This window comes from Saimiri boliviensis, chromosome 19 (genome assembly GCF_048565385.1).
Source record: "Saimiri boliviensis isolate mSaiBol1 chromosome 19, mSaiBol1.pri, whole genome shotgun sequence".
NCBI classification, from domain to species: domain Eukaryota; kingdom Metazoa; phylum Chordata; class Mammalia; order Primates; family Cebidae; genus Saimiri; species Saimiri boliviensis.
This window is the reverse complement of record NC_133467.1, coordinates 30124320-30139783: the sequence shown is the minus strand read 5'-3', so window position 1 is coordinate 30139783 and position 15464 is coordinate 30124320. Positions and strand designations below refer to the sequence as shown.

Below are 15464 nucleotides of genomic sequence, written 5' to 3'. Positions count from 1 at the left end.
TATCAGATCCTACTTTTTGATAAGTTATTTTATATAGTAGATTTGTTGGATGAATGGTGAACATAGGAACAAGAAAAGAAAGCAAAATGGGTCAAACTTAGGTTTTGGTTTCTCACCAGTGTAACCAATGCTCCCTTAAACGGAAATGCTAATATACTTTTTTTTCTTTTTTCTGTGACAGTGCTTATGTTTTTGCTAGGAAGAAGAGGGGTTATTGAAAACAGTAGTTAATATCAAAGTCATAAGTCATTTATAATCAGCCTTAGAATGCCTACAGATGTACAGACATTTTTCAAAACACTTATATTCTGCCTTTTCTGAAGCGAGACTTCTCTTGGCTCAGTCTTACTTTCAGTGCTTGTGTGCTGGAAATTAGAAACTTCAGATGCCCTGTAAAATATAGGACTATACAGTTGTGGTAGGCATATTTTTATAATTTTTTTAACTCTTCTACCAAACTGTATGCTTTTTAAGGGCAAAAACTGTACATCTGCTTTACTATACACCTGTTCTTACAAATAAATGTCTAATGCTGTGGTGACTTCAAAGGGAGAAGAGGAGGCTAAGCAGGTAAGGCTCTAGGCCTTGGCCCTGCTTCAGTCAAAATCTTTCTTCTGCAGGTTGGCCATTTCTTTATTCTACATGTAGGAAATTCTTGGGATAAGAATTTTGATGGGAAGAAAAGTTTCTCTCCTTTTAAAAAAAAAGTTTGAAAATGACTGTTTAGTGGATAGATACTTTCAGTATCTTGTGACATTTTTTGGTCTAGCCCCCATCATTTTATAGGACTGAAAACGGAAACACAGAAAGGATATGTAGTCTCGTCCAGATTATACAGGTATTTAGTGGTAGAATTAGGATTAAAATCCCTTGTCTTGACTGCTTGACCAATATTCTTTATAGTGTGCTACAGCATATGTGTTGTAAGAACCTAAGAGTTTTCCAAGATCACTGCACAGTGCCTGATAACGGTAGACATTCTGTAAACGTGTATTACATTAATGAATGAATGATTCTAAGACGGTTTGTAGTTAATTACCTCTAAGCCAACTTCAAATAAAAACTCATTTTTCATGATCCCAATGAAATATTGGCCTCTTAGAAACCCTGAATTTGGCCTGTCGTAGGACTAAGCCAATTGTTATGTATAACACATTGTTCTTTGTTAATTTTAGGATCACCTGCTGTTACCAGCTACCACCCATAACAAGACCACAAGACCAAAAATGTCAATTGTGTTACCAGCAATAAACATAAATGGTAAGTTGAAATTTTGGTTTATGAATAACACAAAATTTCTTTGTTTAACCAAGATTCTCTGCATTAGTTCAAAGACATTTAAAATGTTCAGTTAAACGAGTATATATCCATGTATTATTTCTGAAACATTTTCCCACTGTTTTCACAAAAATATTATTGTTAAAATCTGTTATTCTTTTTTTTAAAAAGTACTATATCCTTAAAAGAAAAAGTAGCTCTCTTTTACTTACAAAATTGGAAAAGCTAGCATTTTGACTGCTCTACAGGCTTGCCATCTGGGACCTTTCTTGTCATAAATGCAGTGTAAGAAGCTTCTGCTGTGTTCTGACAGTGAATTTGTAAATTAGATTTTTGGAACTCAAAGAAGTTTCCTGTGTTACCTAAATATTGATACGATCCTAGACCATGCCACAGAAGCTTATTTATGTTTAATTGATAATACAGACGAGTTTGGTCTTGGTAGTATTACTATTGCATTTTGTTCTATTACTAGCACTGGACATTAAGCAAAATACAAATAATAATATAAGACACAGATGTTAAGGCATAGTATACCTGCTTATAGTTTAGAAGGAAAAAAAAACAAGCACAAAAATCACTGTACTCCAAAGAGAAAGTCACATAACTAATATGTAAGGTACTGAGAAATCTAGTGAAGGAGAGATTACTTCCAGCTGTATTCTTCTTGGAGAAGAGAACTAACTCACTCCCATTACCAGCTGTGGATTATAAGTGAGCACAGTGTATATTATTGACTAATCACTTTCTCTGACACATCATATTGAAAATCGGAGAGTTGGCCATCTTTTTCAAGTTTGTGTATCTGACAAAATGGAGGTACTAGTAAATTTTCTGTCTGGTAGTAAAAACCTCATAGTATATGAAGAAGATGAAAATGAGAAGCCCTTTGAACTAACCTGCAGTTGAACCAATTCACATTCTGATTAATGAATATAATTAAGCCATCAAATACAATTATAAAACAAAACACTAGGACTTTGGGGAAATTCTAGATAAGTTTCAATAAAATTTAGTCTTTGGGGAAAATGTAGTATTCATTGTACATTTTAAGAGTATAGAGGACTATAGAATTTCCTAAGCTGTATATAGACAGCTTGTTAGAAATGCTTAGGAAGTAACTTTATAGACATAAACATAAATGGTTTATTGTTAAAGCATAAAAAATTACGGTAGTTGCCCGGCACAGTGGCTCAAGCCTGTAATCCCAGCACTTTGGGAGGCCGAGGCGGGTGGATCACAAGGTCGAGAGATCGAGACCATCCTGGTCAACATGGTGAAACCCCGTCTCTACTAAAGATACAAAAAATTAGCTGGGCATGGTGGCACGTGCCTGTAATCCCAGCTACTCAGGAGGCTGAGGCAGGAGAATTGCTTGAACCCAGGAGGCGGAGGTTGCGGTGAGCCGAGATCGCGTCATTGCACTCCAGCCTGGGTAACGAGAGCGAAACTCCGTCTCAAAAAAAAAAAAAAAATTACGGTAGTTACTTAGCCTTACAAAGACATTCAGAAGAAGTTTAAGAAAAATGATAACATTGAGAAGAAAGTATCTTTCTTTAGTAAAGACATACCTCTGATATTATTCATGGAATAAGCATATTACTACCTGAAGAAGAAGAAGAAATTCCAAAGTGCACTTTATTACATTTCAAAGAATGTATTTAGGAAGTCTCATTTATTCTCAATCTACAGGTACCTAAGTTTCTCCGCCTGAACTATAATAGACCAGAGGGTCTGCTTATGCTCAGAAAGGCTATTTTCTAAGCTTTATCAAGGCAGAATTCACTTAATTTCGTTATTCTGATATTGGGTTCTTATGCAAGAGAATGCCTGGTCTTATTTTGTAACAGTGAGCTATCTATTTATATTAAGCCAAACCCAACAAGATGATGTTTGAATATGTTTATCTTGGCCAGGTGACTGTTTTTGAAGAGGAGCCTTTCATGATTTGGAAAATCTAGTCATTAGAGGATCCTTGTCTTTTTAATCTGTTTCAGACTCTTTGTAAATAGTCTTCTTAAAAACTTCCCTTTTTAGGATAAGTCCTATTAAAAAATTAAGATTCCAATTCAAGAAATCCAAGAAGTATTGATTGAATATGTACCATGCTACATCCTCAGCCTTTTCTGAGCAGTCTCTTTTTTATTTTTTGGCTCTGAAGATGCTTCTTAAATTAGAGCCTGATTTTTCCCCCCTGCCTCATGTACCTCAAAGTCTGCAGCAGGGTAGGTGATACCTTTGCTTCCCACTACACCTTTCAAATTATTTCTCCTTCAGTCCCCCTAACATCTTACAAATCTATCACATCACAGTTTACTCTTCCAACCCTTCTTTGTTGCTGTCGTCTGCTCCGCCTTGACTGATGACTCCTCCACTGCCTCTGTCATCCTGCTGTCTATCTTCAGCATCCACATAGAGGCGTCATTTAGTCCTTTGGCCTTTTTTGATCCAGTCACCTTTTATTTCAGGCCACCTCAGCCTCCCATCCACCTTGTCATAATCTAGACCTTACTGTCATCAATAGTAGTGCTGTCTTTGAAATCTCCTTTTCAGATATCCCACACTCTGTTACTCACTCTCTTACTTCAAAATTCACACTCCAACTACTCTCTTACCTCACAAGTCTACAGTCCTTTGACCTATCACTTATTTTCTGTATCCAGCACATCCTTAATGGCCATGTTACATTCCTCCTTGCCCAGCCTAAATTTCATGGTCCTGTACTGTCACCACTGTCTTGGGAACACCCCTGACTTCCTGGCTCCTTTCTTCTTAAGTGCCACTCTCTTGGCAAAACTGCTCTCTAGGTAAACCCAATTCTCCTCTCTATGGCTGCTCACAAACAGCTGAGAATTGCTAGAAAATATTGTCCAGTGAGAACAAGTAGATTCACTTCAAATTTATGACCATTGATTTCAAAGGGATATTTAATATTGCCAGTCATTGCTAGTAAATTCACTTTCCCTCTCTCTGAAAAAAGAATTTCTCACCTTCTCTTGTCAAAACTCCAACATCCTCTCTCCCACCCCGTCAGCTGATGAACTCACCAAATACTACACTGAGAAAATAGATGTCATCATGCAAGAATGACGTCATGTTTCCACTACCCCTGGCCCAGCTGCATCTGCACCCACAGACTCTGCCTTCCCTCTTGTTGCACTGAAACTAAAGTCTCTTCCATTGGGTTCTAAATCCCAGCTTTGCTACTTACTAGATATGTGTCATTGGGCAAGTTAATTAATTTCTGTACCTCAGCTTCCTCATCTGTAAAAGAAGATATTAGTAATACCTTCCTCTAAGAGTTGATGTGAGAATGAAATGAGTAAAAAGCTTTAAATAGTGCCGATTTTGGGGTTAGCCTCTATGTTACTGCAATAATCATCATTGCCATTGTCCTTGTCATCATCGCCAGCTTCTAAGGTGATTTCTTCCTTTTGGACCCTGACTCTTAGCACCTCTCACAGTGCTCAAAGACTTTACTCCTGCATTTATATCATTCCTCTTTTAAACAGTTTCTTCTTTTCTACTGGATCATTCCCATCAGCACACAAATGTCTTTTTTTGTTTGTTTGTTTCCGAGGCAGAGACTTGCTTTGTTGCTCAGGTTGGGGTACAGTGGCATGACCCGTGGCTCACTCTAGTGTCCCCTCCTGGGCTCAAGCAACCCTCCTACCTCAGCCTCCCAAGTAGGTCCTGAATGCAGGTGCATTCCACTCCCAGCTAATTTTTAAATTATTTGTAGAGACAGGGTCTCCCTGTGTTGCCCAGGCAGATCTTGAAACCAAGACCAAAGGCTCAAGTGAAACCAAAACCAAGGCTCAAGTGATCCTCCTGCCTCAGTCTCCCAAAGTGCTGTGATTACAGGCATGAGCCACTGCAGCCAGCCCAAACTGTCTTACTATTACTGTTATCTCTGGTGTAGGGAGACTTCTGTGACTTCACATCCTATTTCTCTGTCACCCTTTACAGCAAAATACTCAAAAGAGTTACACTCACTGCTTCTACCTCCTTACCTCTGATTTTGTCTTCTTTTCATCCTTACCAAGCTTTTGCCGCTTCTACTCCATGAAATGCGCTTGCCCTTCCACTCCACAGAAATGCTTTTGCAAAAGGAAGTGAATGACAAATATCTCGCCAAAGTCAAAGGTCATGTCTCATTGTCATCTTACTTGACCTCTCAACAGTATTTGACACAGCTATTTCCTCCTTTTTTTTAGTCCACCCAATTCTTATTTTTAAAAATTTCAGATCTATAGAAAAATTGAAAGATGAATATGGTAAATATCTAGAGATCCTTACCTAGATGTCAGCAATTGTTAACATTTTTCCTGTATTTGTTTTATATCTATCTGTGTACACTCACCAGATTTTAAAAATCTATTTGAGGGTGAATTGCAGACATCATGATACTTTACCCCTAAATATTTGAAAATACATCAGCTATGAAAAGGACTTTCTGATACTTAACCATAATAAAATGATCATACCAAAAAAGTTTAACAGTGTTACAGTGGAGTTCATATGTAGCCTATATTCATATCTCTCCATTTTCTCCAAAAATATTCTTTATAACTTTTTAAGTTTACGTTCCTAAGATTATACATTACACCTACTCATCATACCTCTTTAGCTTCCTTTAACCTTGAAAAGCTCCTAGCCTTCTTACTGCCTTTTGTGACATTTACATTTTAAAAATTAGACTTATTTAGGTGTAAGGTACATACAATAAAATTCACCAATTTTTGTGTACAATTTAATGCGTTTTGACAAATGTAAACCATTATGAAGCCACCATTTCAACCATGATATAAATATTTTCATTACTTCAAAAAATTTCCTCATGCCCTTCTCTAGTCAGTCCCCTTCTGTACATTTTGACATCTCTTCTTTCTTGAAATATGCTATTTTCTAGGCTTTCATGAAACGATGACTTTTCTAGGTTTCCTCCTGTATCTCCTCAGTCGGTTTATCCAGCATCTCCTCTTCTGTGAGGATGGAGTTTTGTCTGTTATGTTTGCCACCTCTCATCATACCCCCAGCAACTGGAACAGTACCTGGTGCAGAAAACTTTGAAAGATGAGGCACTTTCATTTACATAACTCATGTAACGCTGAGCTGCCAGCTAAGTGCAGGTTGACTGTTCTTTTTTCAAAATGTTTGGGATCATGTGGTATGAATCCATTGGTCAAAAAGGAAGGATACAAAGGACAAAATGCAAGGGACCAGAATTATTTCAGATTTTGGAATATTTGCATATACATAAGGAAATATCCTGGGAATGGGACCCAAGTGTAAACATGAAATTTATCATTTTTGTTTCAGATACACCTTATATATACACAGTCTGAAGGTAATTTTATAGACAATTTTTAACAATTTTTCTTATGAAACAAAGTTAATATACACTGAACCTTCAGAAGGTAAAGGTGTCAGGTGTGGATTTTCCACTTGTGGTATCATGTCAACACTCAAGAAGTTTTAGATTTTGGAGCAATTTGGATTTCAGATTTTTGGATTAGGGATACTCAACTTTTATTCTCTTTATTGTTTTGTAGATAAAGACATTATGCCTCAAGAAAGCAATTCTTGCCATTTACACAATTACTATATAGCAGAGCCAAGATTTAAATAGATTGTATAAAATATCTTCCAGTTAATTACATTGTTAATTCAGTATTAAAGACAGATGTGCAAGGATTAAAAATATTTGGGACTCCAAAATTTAAAATAGATTTTATACCACTTTATTCCTACACTATAAGGTTGTAAAGATTCATTGGGAGCAGTATAACATAATACAGTTGTTTGAATTTGATAGGTGTATGTTTGTTGAGTGAAAGCATATGTAAGGTAAATGTTATTTGGTGATTACGTTGTGGCCACTTGAATATATTTTACTAGTTTAATTCTTTATATGATTAATAATAGTTGGCAACCACAAATTAGTCTCGTCTTTTCAAGTGTAACATAATTAAAACATGTATTAAGCCACCTTTGTACCACATTGAGATTTGGAGTTCAGAGTGAATTGAAATTATTAGCCTCCTTTTCAGCAATCGTTCTATAAACAAAACTGTTCAAAGAGTTGTCCTATAGGAGACTGTAATTCCATAGAATTCCCCAGAGATAAATTTCTTAGGCTTATTAGACATATAGATTTGACAAATTATATTATAATTATATAATGTATACTCTGAAGAGTTTAAGATATGTAGGCACAAAAAGTTTGAGTACCTATTTATTGAAAGAACAGAGACTTTGTAAGAATATCTAACATCAGAGTTTTTCATTCTGAGCATATAAGCATTTGGGAAAGTTGACTAAAATATATTTTCTGTCATTTCTGAGTTTAAAAGTTACATATAACTTGGAAACAAAAATGAATTGTGGATGATCCCTCTCTCAGACTCAAGTGGAGCTTGTAAAATTTTGGAGAGGGTGGCAAAGGACCCGAAGTGAAGACAGAAATTCAGATTTTATTGAGCAACTGGTTTATGTAATACATTGGATGAGGATGTTTAGAAGATGAATTTGATTTTCCAATTTGAGCACAGTAAATTACATTTCCAGGTCAATGTCTGGTCTTAAACTGTAATGTATTATGGTTATACTTTGTGGTTTTGAGTCGTGGAAAAAAGTTTCAGAAATCGCTAAAGAGAGTTGGATATGGGTGTGAAATTAGTGCCATTAGAATTATCAGTCCCATCATTTGTGTTCTCCATGCCAGTTTTACTTTTGTAATTTATTGTTTTTTACTTTGCATTCTGTTTATTATTTAAATTCCTTTGTTTCATAAGAGAGTTGAAAACAGGTTAGAGAAGCTGCAAGAAAGAAAGTCTTTTTTTGTCTGAGGAAGTTGTCACACAAAAGATTATTGAAATAAAAAGAGAATGCTTAGGTATGCTTTGAAAAGGCATTTTAAAAAGATGATTGCATGGTTGGTGGAAGAGTGGATGATGAATTAAACCCTACTGCTATTTTTTTTTTTTTAAAGGATTTTGGAAGTTCTTCTAGTAGTTACTGTTAGCTAACATTTCATGCTTTAAAATTATTTCTACTTATGTTGAGGTAAAACTGCCCATTGCCTTTCTTTCACTTTTGATAAATAATTGAACAAGATAGAACATAGAAGAGGGGTTTTTTGGTTTGATTTTTTAGTGGTAGATACGTTTGGTTTTTTAAATGGTAGGTAGCTACTTTGTAGGTATCTTTCATAAGGGAATGAATGCTATGAACAAGTCATCAGCAGATACGTTTCACAATTTGACCAGCACATTCACTGATTTGTCCTTACTATTTCCCTTCCCTTCTGTATGCCAGGTGCCTGTTTGTGTGGTACATGTGTAATCTTACCTGGATTAAGAGCCCACATAGATGAACAAATGACTATCAGGCTAAACTGTAATTACATTTGATCTCAAAGTAATTTCCATATAAAGAAAATCTAGAAGAACTTAATGACAATGGTTGCAAATGCTAGTGCCAGCACATGAAACACATTTTTAGTTGGAGAGGTCGAACAGAAGGGCAGGAAGCAAACCAACCAAATAAATGCATTGGTTTTAAAAAATAAAAGAAAATGTGTCACATATACACCATGGAATACTATGCAGCCATAAAAAAGGATGAGTCCATATCCTTTGCAGGGACATGGAAACCATCATTCTCAGCAAACTGACACAAGAACAGAAAACCAAACACTGCATGTTCTCACTCATAAGTGGGTGTTGAGCAATGAGAACACATGGACACAGGGAGGGAACATCACACACTGGGGCCTGTCAGGAGGTGGGAGGCTAAGAGAGGGATAGAAGGCGGGGAGAGATAGGGGAGGGATAGCATTAGGAGAAATACCTAATGTAGATGATGGGGTGATGGATGCAGCAAACCACCATGCATGTGTATAGCTGTGTAACAAACCTGCATGTTCTGCACATGTATCCCAGAACTTAAAGTATAACAATAATAAAAAAAAGAATATTGATGTAACTGCTTTTTGGTTATGTCTAATTGAACACAAACTGTGTCAACTATTTAGGCCTAGCTTCAAAGAAAGCTCAGAAATATAATATTTTAACTCGGCACAGTATGATTTGAAAAAAAATTTGGAGTTCTTTTAAGGAAATAATGGATATTGGGTAGACATATTAGCAACAGCTGCTTGCTGCAGCACTCCATCATGTGCTAAATTGGAATTGATCAAGGTGTCTGGGAAGAGACAGTACAGAGAGGATTCATGTTGGAAAGAGAAATAAGTATTTATTGCATGGATGCAGCCAGATGATTTAGGTCATTAATGAGTTAAGGATGTAACTTTAAAGTATCAAACATAAGAATAACACAGTGAGGACTCTATTAGGAGATTATTAATGTGGCTGAGAATTGTATACAGAAAAAATGAAGAGAGAAGACGAGCTGGGATACTTTGCAGCAATCTCAGGATGAGGTGATTCAAAGCTTGGAATGAGAAGAAAGGAAAAATTTCCAAAGAAATCCAAAGGAAAAATTTATAACATTTGGCAGCTGATGATTTACGAAGGAGAGAGAAGGAAAAGCTGAGTCCATGATTTTGAGGCAGAAAACTGAGCGACTAGTACCACCATTCAAAGAAATGGGTAAAATGGGAGGGACAGTGTGAGATTTATACATCTTGAATTAGAGATGGCATTGGTGGGTATTTTTGTGTATCTCTTGTAACAGAATACCACCAAGTAATTGTTGACTGATGAATTTCATTTTCTCTTTCCTTTTTGTTAGCGAATACCAGCCCTCTCACAAGTTAGCGTCCCTTTCCATCACTTGTATTGTCGTAGACTTCTCCTCATTCACCACCTCGATGCTTTTACAAGATACACAGCTTATGGAGATAGGCATGGGGCAGCAAGAAATATAGAGTGGGGCTCTGCAGAGAAAAGGAAGAAAGATGAGCTCTGTCTTTGCTTGTTTTCCCTTTTTTTTTTTCCTTTGCTTTGCCTTGGGCATGATTGGGATTACTGAGATTATTCCTCTTGTTTATAGTTGCGGTAGCATTTTAACTGGTCTCCCTAATTTATTATTTTTCCATCTTACTTCCTACAATTCACCCTGCATACTGCTGCCAAGATGAGTCATCCTTACATACTGCTTTTGTTATATCATTATCCTTCTTGAGAACCAGCGGTAGATTTTCAGTGTCTTTCAGATGAAATCCAAGTGCTATAGCCTGGCATCAAAAGCCCAGGACAGTCTGTCCCCACATTACCTTTTCAACTCAGTTCTAACCAAACTGGTCTACTGACAGTTCCTTGAATCTCTATTCATTAGTTCATTTAAAAATATTCATTCGCTGAGAACCTTCTTTATGCCGAATGCCGGAGATACCAACATTGAAAGTACACATGATTTGTACTTTACTGTAGACTCTAAGTAGAAGACACAATCATTAGCAATCCAAACAAAACAATTGCAGCTTATGATAATTTGGGAGAAAGAAAGAAATAAGGTCCCTTGATGAAATATGATGGTGGGAGTCAGGGGTAGAGAAGGCCTTTTTGATTGGATAGTGAGAGGATAAGGGTTAAACCAAGATCTGAAGGATGAGAAGAATCAACTGTGAAGAGCCTAGGGGCAGAAGATTCCAAGCGGAGGAAGCAAAAGGAGAGCAGAGGCCCTGAGGCTGGAAAGAATGTCAGTTTTAGGAATTGTCAGAAGACTGGTGAGGCTAAAGTAGGAGCCAGTAGAGAGAGGTAGGAATGATAGGAGATCAGATCAGGAAGGTAAACAGGAGCCAGATCAGACAGGGAATTATAGGCCGTAGTGAAGAGTTGTGATTTATCAATATAGTGGGAAGGTGCTGAGGAGTTTGAGGTGGGAAGTGACTTAATTTGATATACATGTAAACAGATCACTTGTAGCGGCCATGTCTTGGATTGTCTGCCCTCTTCCCTCCAGGCTATCTCCTACCCATCCTTAAAAATCCAGCCGAAATCCTACCACCTCTGCAAAACTTTTTGCTTTACTTCTGTGGACCACTAGAATACTTCTGTAGGTCCTAGAATAAATAGTCCTTCCTTCACTAAACATCCCTAATGTAACCACTTCTCATTTATGGCTTTATCTCACACTACTCAAAGATAATTACCTTGAAGCTGTTGTGTTTTTTAAATTTATCTGGGTCTCTTCCTTCTCTTCATCCCATGCCCAAAGAAATGCCATGATACTTAATTTTCAATATATACTTGGTGTTGGGAATTTTTGCCTTTTTATGATTCACATAAAATGGCCGTTCTGTAGCTATATCTTGCCTGCCTGATCTCTTTGGGTTGACTTCACTTCCCTCTTATTTCTTGAATTCATTAGTGTATTCATTTTTAACTCTTCCCAAACCATTAGATTTTCTCCCACTTAGCAGAGTCTCTTCTGAACTCCCTACTATAAAGTAGACCCGGAAATAAATAGATTTCTTAAATGGAAAAAATAGGGTTAATAGTAAAGCGGTCTTTATGTACTTGGAATGTTATTACTTTGCCAAGAATAATTATTGTGTTGATGATTTATTGGCAGTTGCATGGGTAATTTTTCCATGAATAGTTTGTCTTTATTGTATTTTATTTACTAATTATTTAGTTTATAGGAAGCTTCACAGGACCCCAGAGGTGTAGATTCAGTCAGCTTGCATTGCACCTTCTAGGATGTTGGCTACTTCCTTGACCCAGAGGAGCCAGCTGCTGAACCCACTGTACATAAGTGACCTTCAGAGTCCTGTTACCTTTCAGTGAGATCACTTTCACTCCTTTTCCCTTCTAGCAAAAATCTGTTTCTACTCAAACAGATGGTTTAGCTTTCAACAAATAAAAGCTAGAGATCAGCGTCTATTTAAGCCAACAGAGTTGGTTTGAGCCTCCCACTAACTCTCCAAAGTCTGTGTTATTTATTTTTAAATATTAAGCTCCTCAGAATGGATTTATCCTTGTACGGGGAAATCAAGAACCTTGCACACTGTCAGAAGATGAACCACTTCACATAATCTCAAGTTTCCGTTTTTCAGAAGAATAGCTTAGTAGCACGGGTTCAACTCCTCTCTGTATTCCCTTTTGCAGTTACACCAACTGGAAGCACTGGAGATCATAACTTTCTGTAAAGTGTTACATAGGTCTGTCAACACTTACATGATACTTTCTTTGTTACTGAAGACATCTGTAAGCTGAGGATGGCCAGTGTGATTTCACAGATGTATATGTCAAGGACATGGTGGTTTTCATTCACATTGGAAAATACTCCTTCTCTTGAGCTGTTATGAATAGAGAGTTCTAAGAAATCCATATTTTAAAAAAAAATCTAGAATCTTGACGTTGAACATATAAATGCAGATTGTTAGTTACATGTTCCTGTGTTGAGAGAGCATTCTTGCTTTGGGGATCTTGAGTATGTCAGACAGGAGTTGCCTTTGAACTCAACCAAGTATCCATAGAGACATTTGCCTCCATATGTATTATAAATTTTACAGAAACAAATGCCTGGCTTAAATATAAGATTTAGATTAAATAATGAGGCAAGTGTAAACTGCACAATAGTTTGTTGCAGGAAAGGAATTGTTAGGAAGGCCATATAAGCAGTTTCTTTGAAGATACCAAGGACTTATCTCTTTGTTTTCACTGTAACTATTATATAGGACAGAACCTCATGGGAAATGTGATCTACTTAGCATGATTATGGTGTAGATTAGGACAAAGAAAGATGCATTAATATTTGTGTATTCATGCCATAAAATATCAGGGTTAAGGCTTTAGTGCAAAGTTATCCATGGTAACTCCCTTACAGGGGGATTGGATTTCTTTCTGTAACATGTTGCTCAGTGAACAAACAGTTTAGATATAATCACCTTTATGTATAGTGACTGCCTGCTTTCAATAGCTGTGGCAATTTGTAAATTGTTCCTTTTCTGTCTCTTCCTTACATTAAATCAACAGGATTATATATAAATATAATCTTTCTTCTGCATGACAAACCTTCAGCTGTGTATACACTGTATACCTTCTGAGTCTTCACATACCAAGACCTTCCAGTTTTTGGAAGCTATTCTTGTGACCTGGGTTCGTGGTGCCTCGATTCTGATCATTCTCTTCTTAATGGGCTCTGGTTTTTCCATATCTCTTAAAGAGGGCCGATAACTGCTGAGCATAATGGAGTATCTCTAATTCTATATACTATATTTCTATTGGTGAAACCAAGGTGTTTCTTTTCTGGTTACATCATACATTGTACCTCTTTCAAAGATAGTCTTTGGCTTTTCATATGTGTTATTGCCAAGCTTTTTTGTTCTATTTGCTGATTTGGATTTTTGGGCTGAAGCTTTGGACTGTGTTTTTATCCTGATTAGATACAGTTTTTCATTAAGTCCCTTACTCAATAAACAGTTAGGGAAGGCTTCCCTAAGTCCATGGAATAGATTAGGATCCCTTCCCACTTTATATATTCAGAGTACTCTGAACTCTCTTATTTTTGTAACATTCATCTCATTTGTAATCAGTAGTTATCATCTAACTTGCTAAACTGGAGGCTTCTTAAGGTTAGGGACCTTGTTTATTCAATATTCTTTGTTATTCCTGCTGCCTGACAAAAATAAATGCTTAATACATAGTAGCTCCTCAAAAATGTTTGTTGAATTGAATTAAATATACGAAGTATTTATATAAGCCAGGCACTGTCCATTGCATCCAACAAACAATGTAATTAATTAAATGAACACATAGTGAAATTTGTACTGAATCTTCAATACTGGCCAAGTGAATGAGGCATTCTGAGCATAGGGAACAGTATAAGTAGGGATATCAGAGAAAGAAAAGTACTTAGTCCATTTGGAAAATTAAAGTTAGACTAAAGTGCACATGGGTCGAGGTACACATGAAGCTGTAAACCCAAGCAGAAGCCAGTTCATGATGGCCTTGTAGGACATGATACAGAGTTTGACTTAAGCCTCTGAGTAAGGGGGAACTATTAAAATATTTTGAGCAGGGAAGAGGCACAAACAGAATTATATTTCAAAAGATTCCCCTAGCAGCAACGTAAAAGATAGATTAGAGGGGATGATGTTTTCGTAGGGTCCACAATTAGAAAGTTATCATTTAGGCAATAGATGATGGGTACTTCATATTTAAAAAAGGATTCTTTATGTATATTATCTATTGTGTGTAACAAGTTACCCCAAAGCCTAGCAGCTGAAGGAAAACAATCATTGTCTCAGACAGTTTCTGAGGGTCAGGAATCTAGGTACAGCTTAGCAGGGTGATTCTGCTTCCAGGTCTCTCTTGAGGTTGCAGTGAAGCTCTTGACTGGGGCTGAAGACTTAATCCGGTCTCAGGAATGTGCCTCCATATTCACTCACACAGTGGATGGCCTCTCCCTGGGGCTGCTCACAACATGGCTTCCCCAAAGCAACTGCTCCATAAGAGTGAGAACGCAAGTGAGTAAGAGCACTCGCAAGATGGAAGCCGTTATCTTTTAAACTTAATCTTGGAAGTCTTACACCATCACTTCTACTGCGTACTGCTAGTTACATAGACCAACCCTGGTACACTGTAGGAGGGGACTGTACAGAAGTATGAATACCAGGAAGTGGGGATCATTTGGGGGCATCCTGGAGACTGCCTTCCATGCTGCTTGTCACAGAATGTAAAGAGTAAGTCTACAAGTTCGTAATATTTTGATGGCTTATGGGGATAAGAGGACAGAACGCTCCACATAGAAACTGTCCTATTACCTAGAGAAGGTAAAGTTATTTGCTTGACTAAAAGGTAAGAGAGTTAAGACCACCATTTTAAGGCCGGGCGCGGTGGCTCAAGCCTGTAATCCCAGCACTTTGGGAGGCCGAGGCGGGCGGATCACGAGGTTGAGAGATCGAGACCATCCTGGTCGACATGGTGAAACCCCGTCTCTACTAAAAATACAAAAAATTAGCTGGGCATGGTGGCGCGTGCCTGTAATCCCAGCTACTCAGGAGGCTGAGGCAGGAGAATTGCCTGAACCCAGGAGGCGGAGGTTGCGGTGAGCCGAGATCGCGCCATTGCACTCCAGCCTGGGTAACAAGAGCGAAACTCCGTCTCAAAAAAAAAAAAAGACCACCATTATAAATGTCAAGTGATAGTTACTTTGCAGTCGTTGCTTAGTTTTATACTATAAATTATGATAACTTAATTGCTGTTCATCTT

General features: G+C 37.3%; 1 protein-coding gene across 3 annotated transcripts in view; it reads left to right on the top strand.

Moving 5' to 3' along the window:
- The window catches only part of ATF6 (activating transcription factor 6), a 163439-nt gene that overhangs the window by 117611 nt on the left and 30364 nt on the right, over positions 1-15464 (top strand). For all 3 annotated transcript variants that reach the window (XM_010331242.3, XM_003943380.4, XM_074390220.1), the window contains one exon: positions 1176-1260. In XM_010331242.3, the coding sequence (XP_010329544.1) occupies positions 1176-1260 (85 nt within the window). The remainder of the gene's footprint in view (positions 1-1175; positions 1261-15464) is intronic.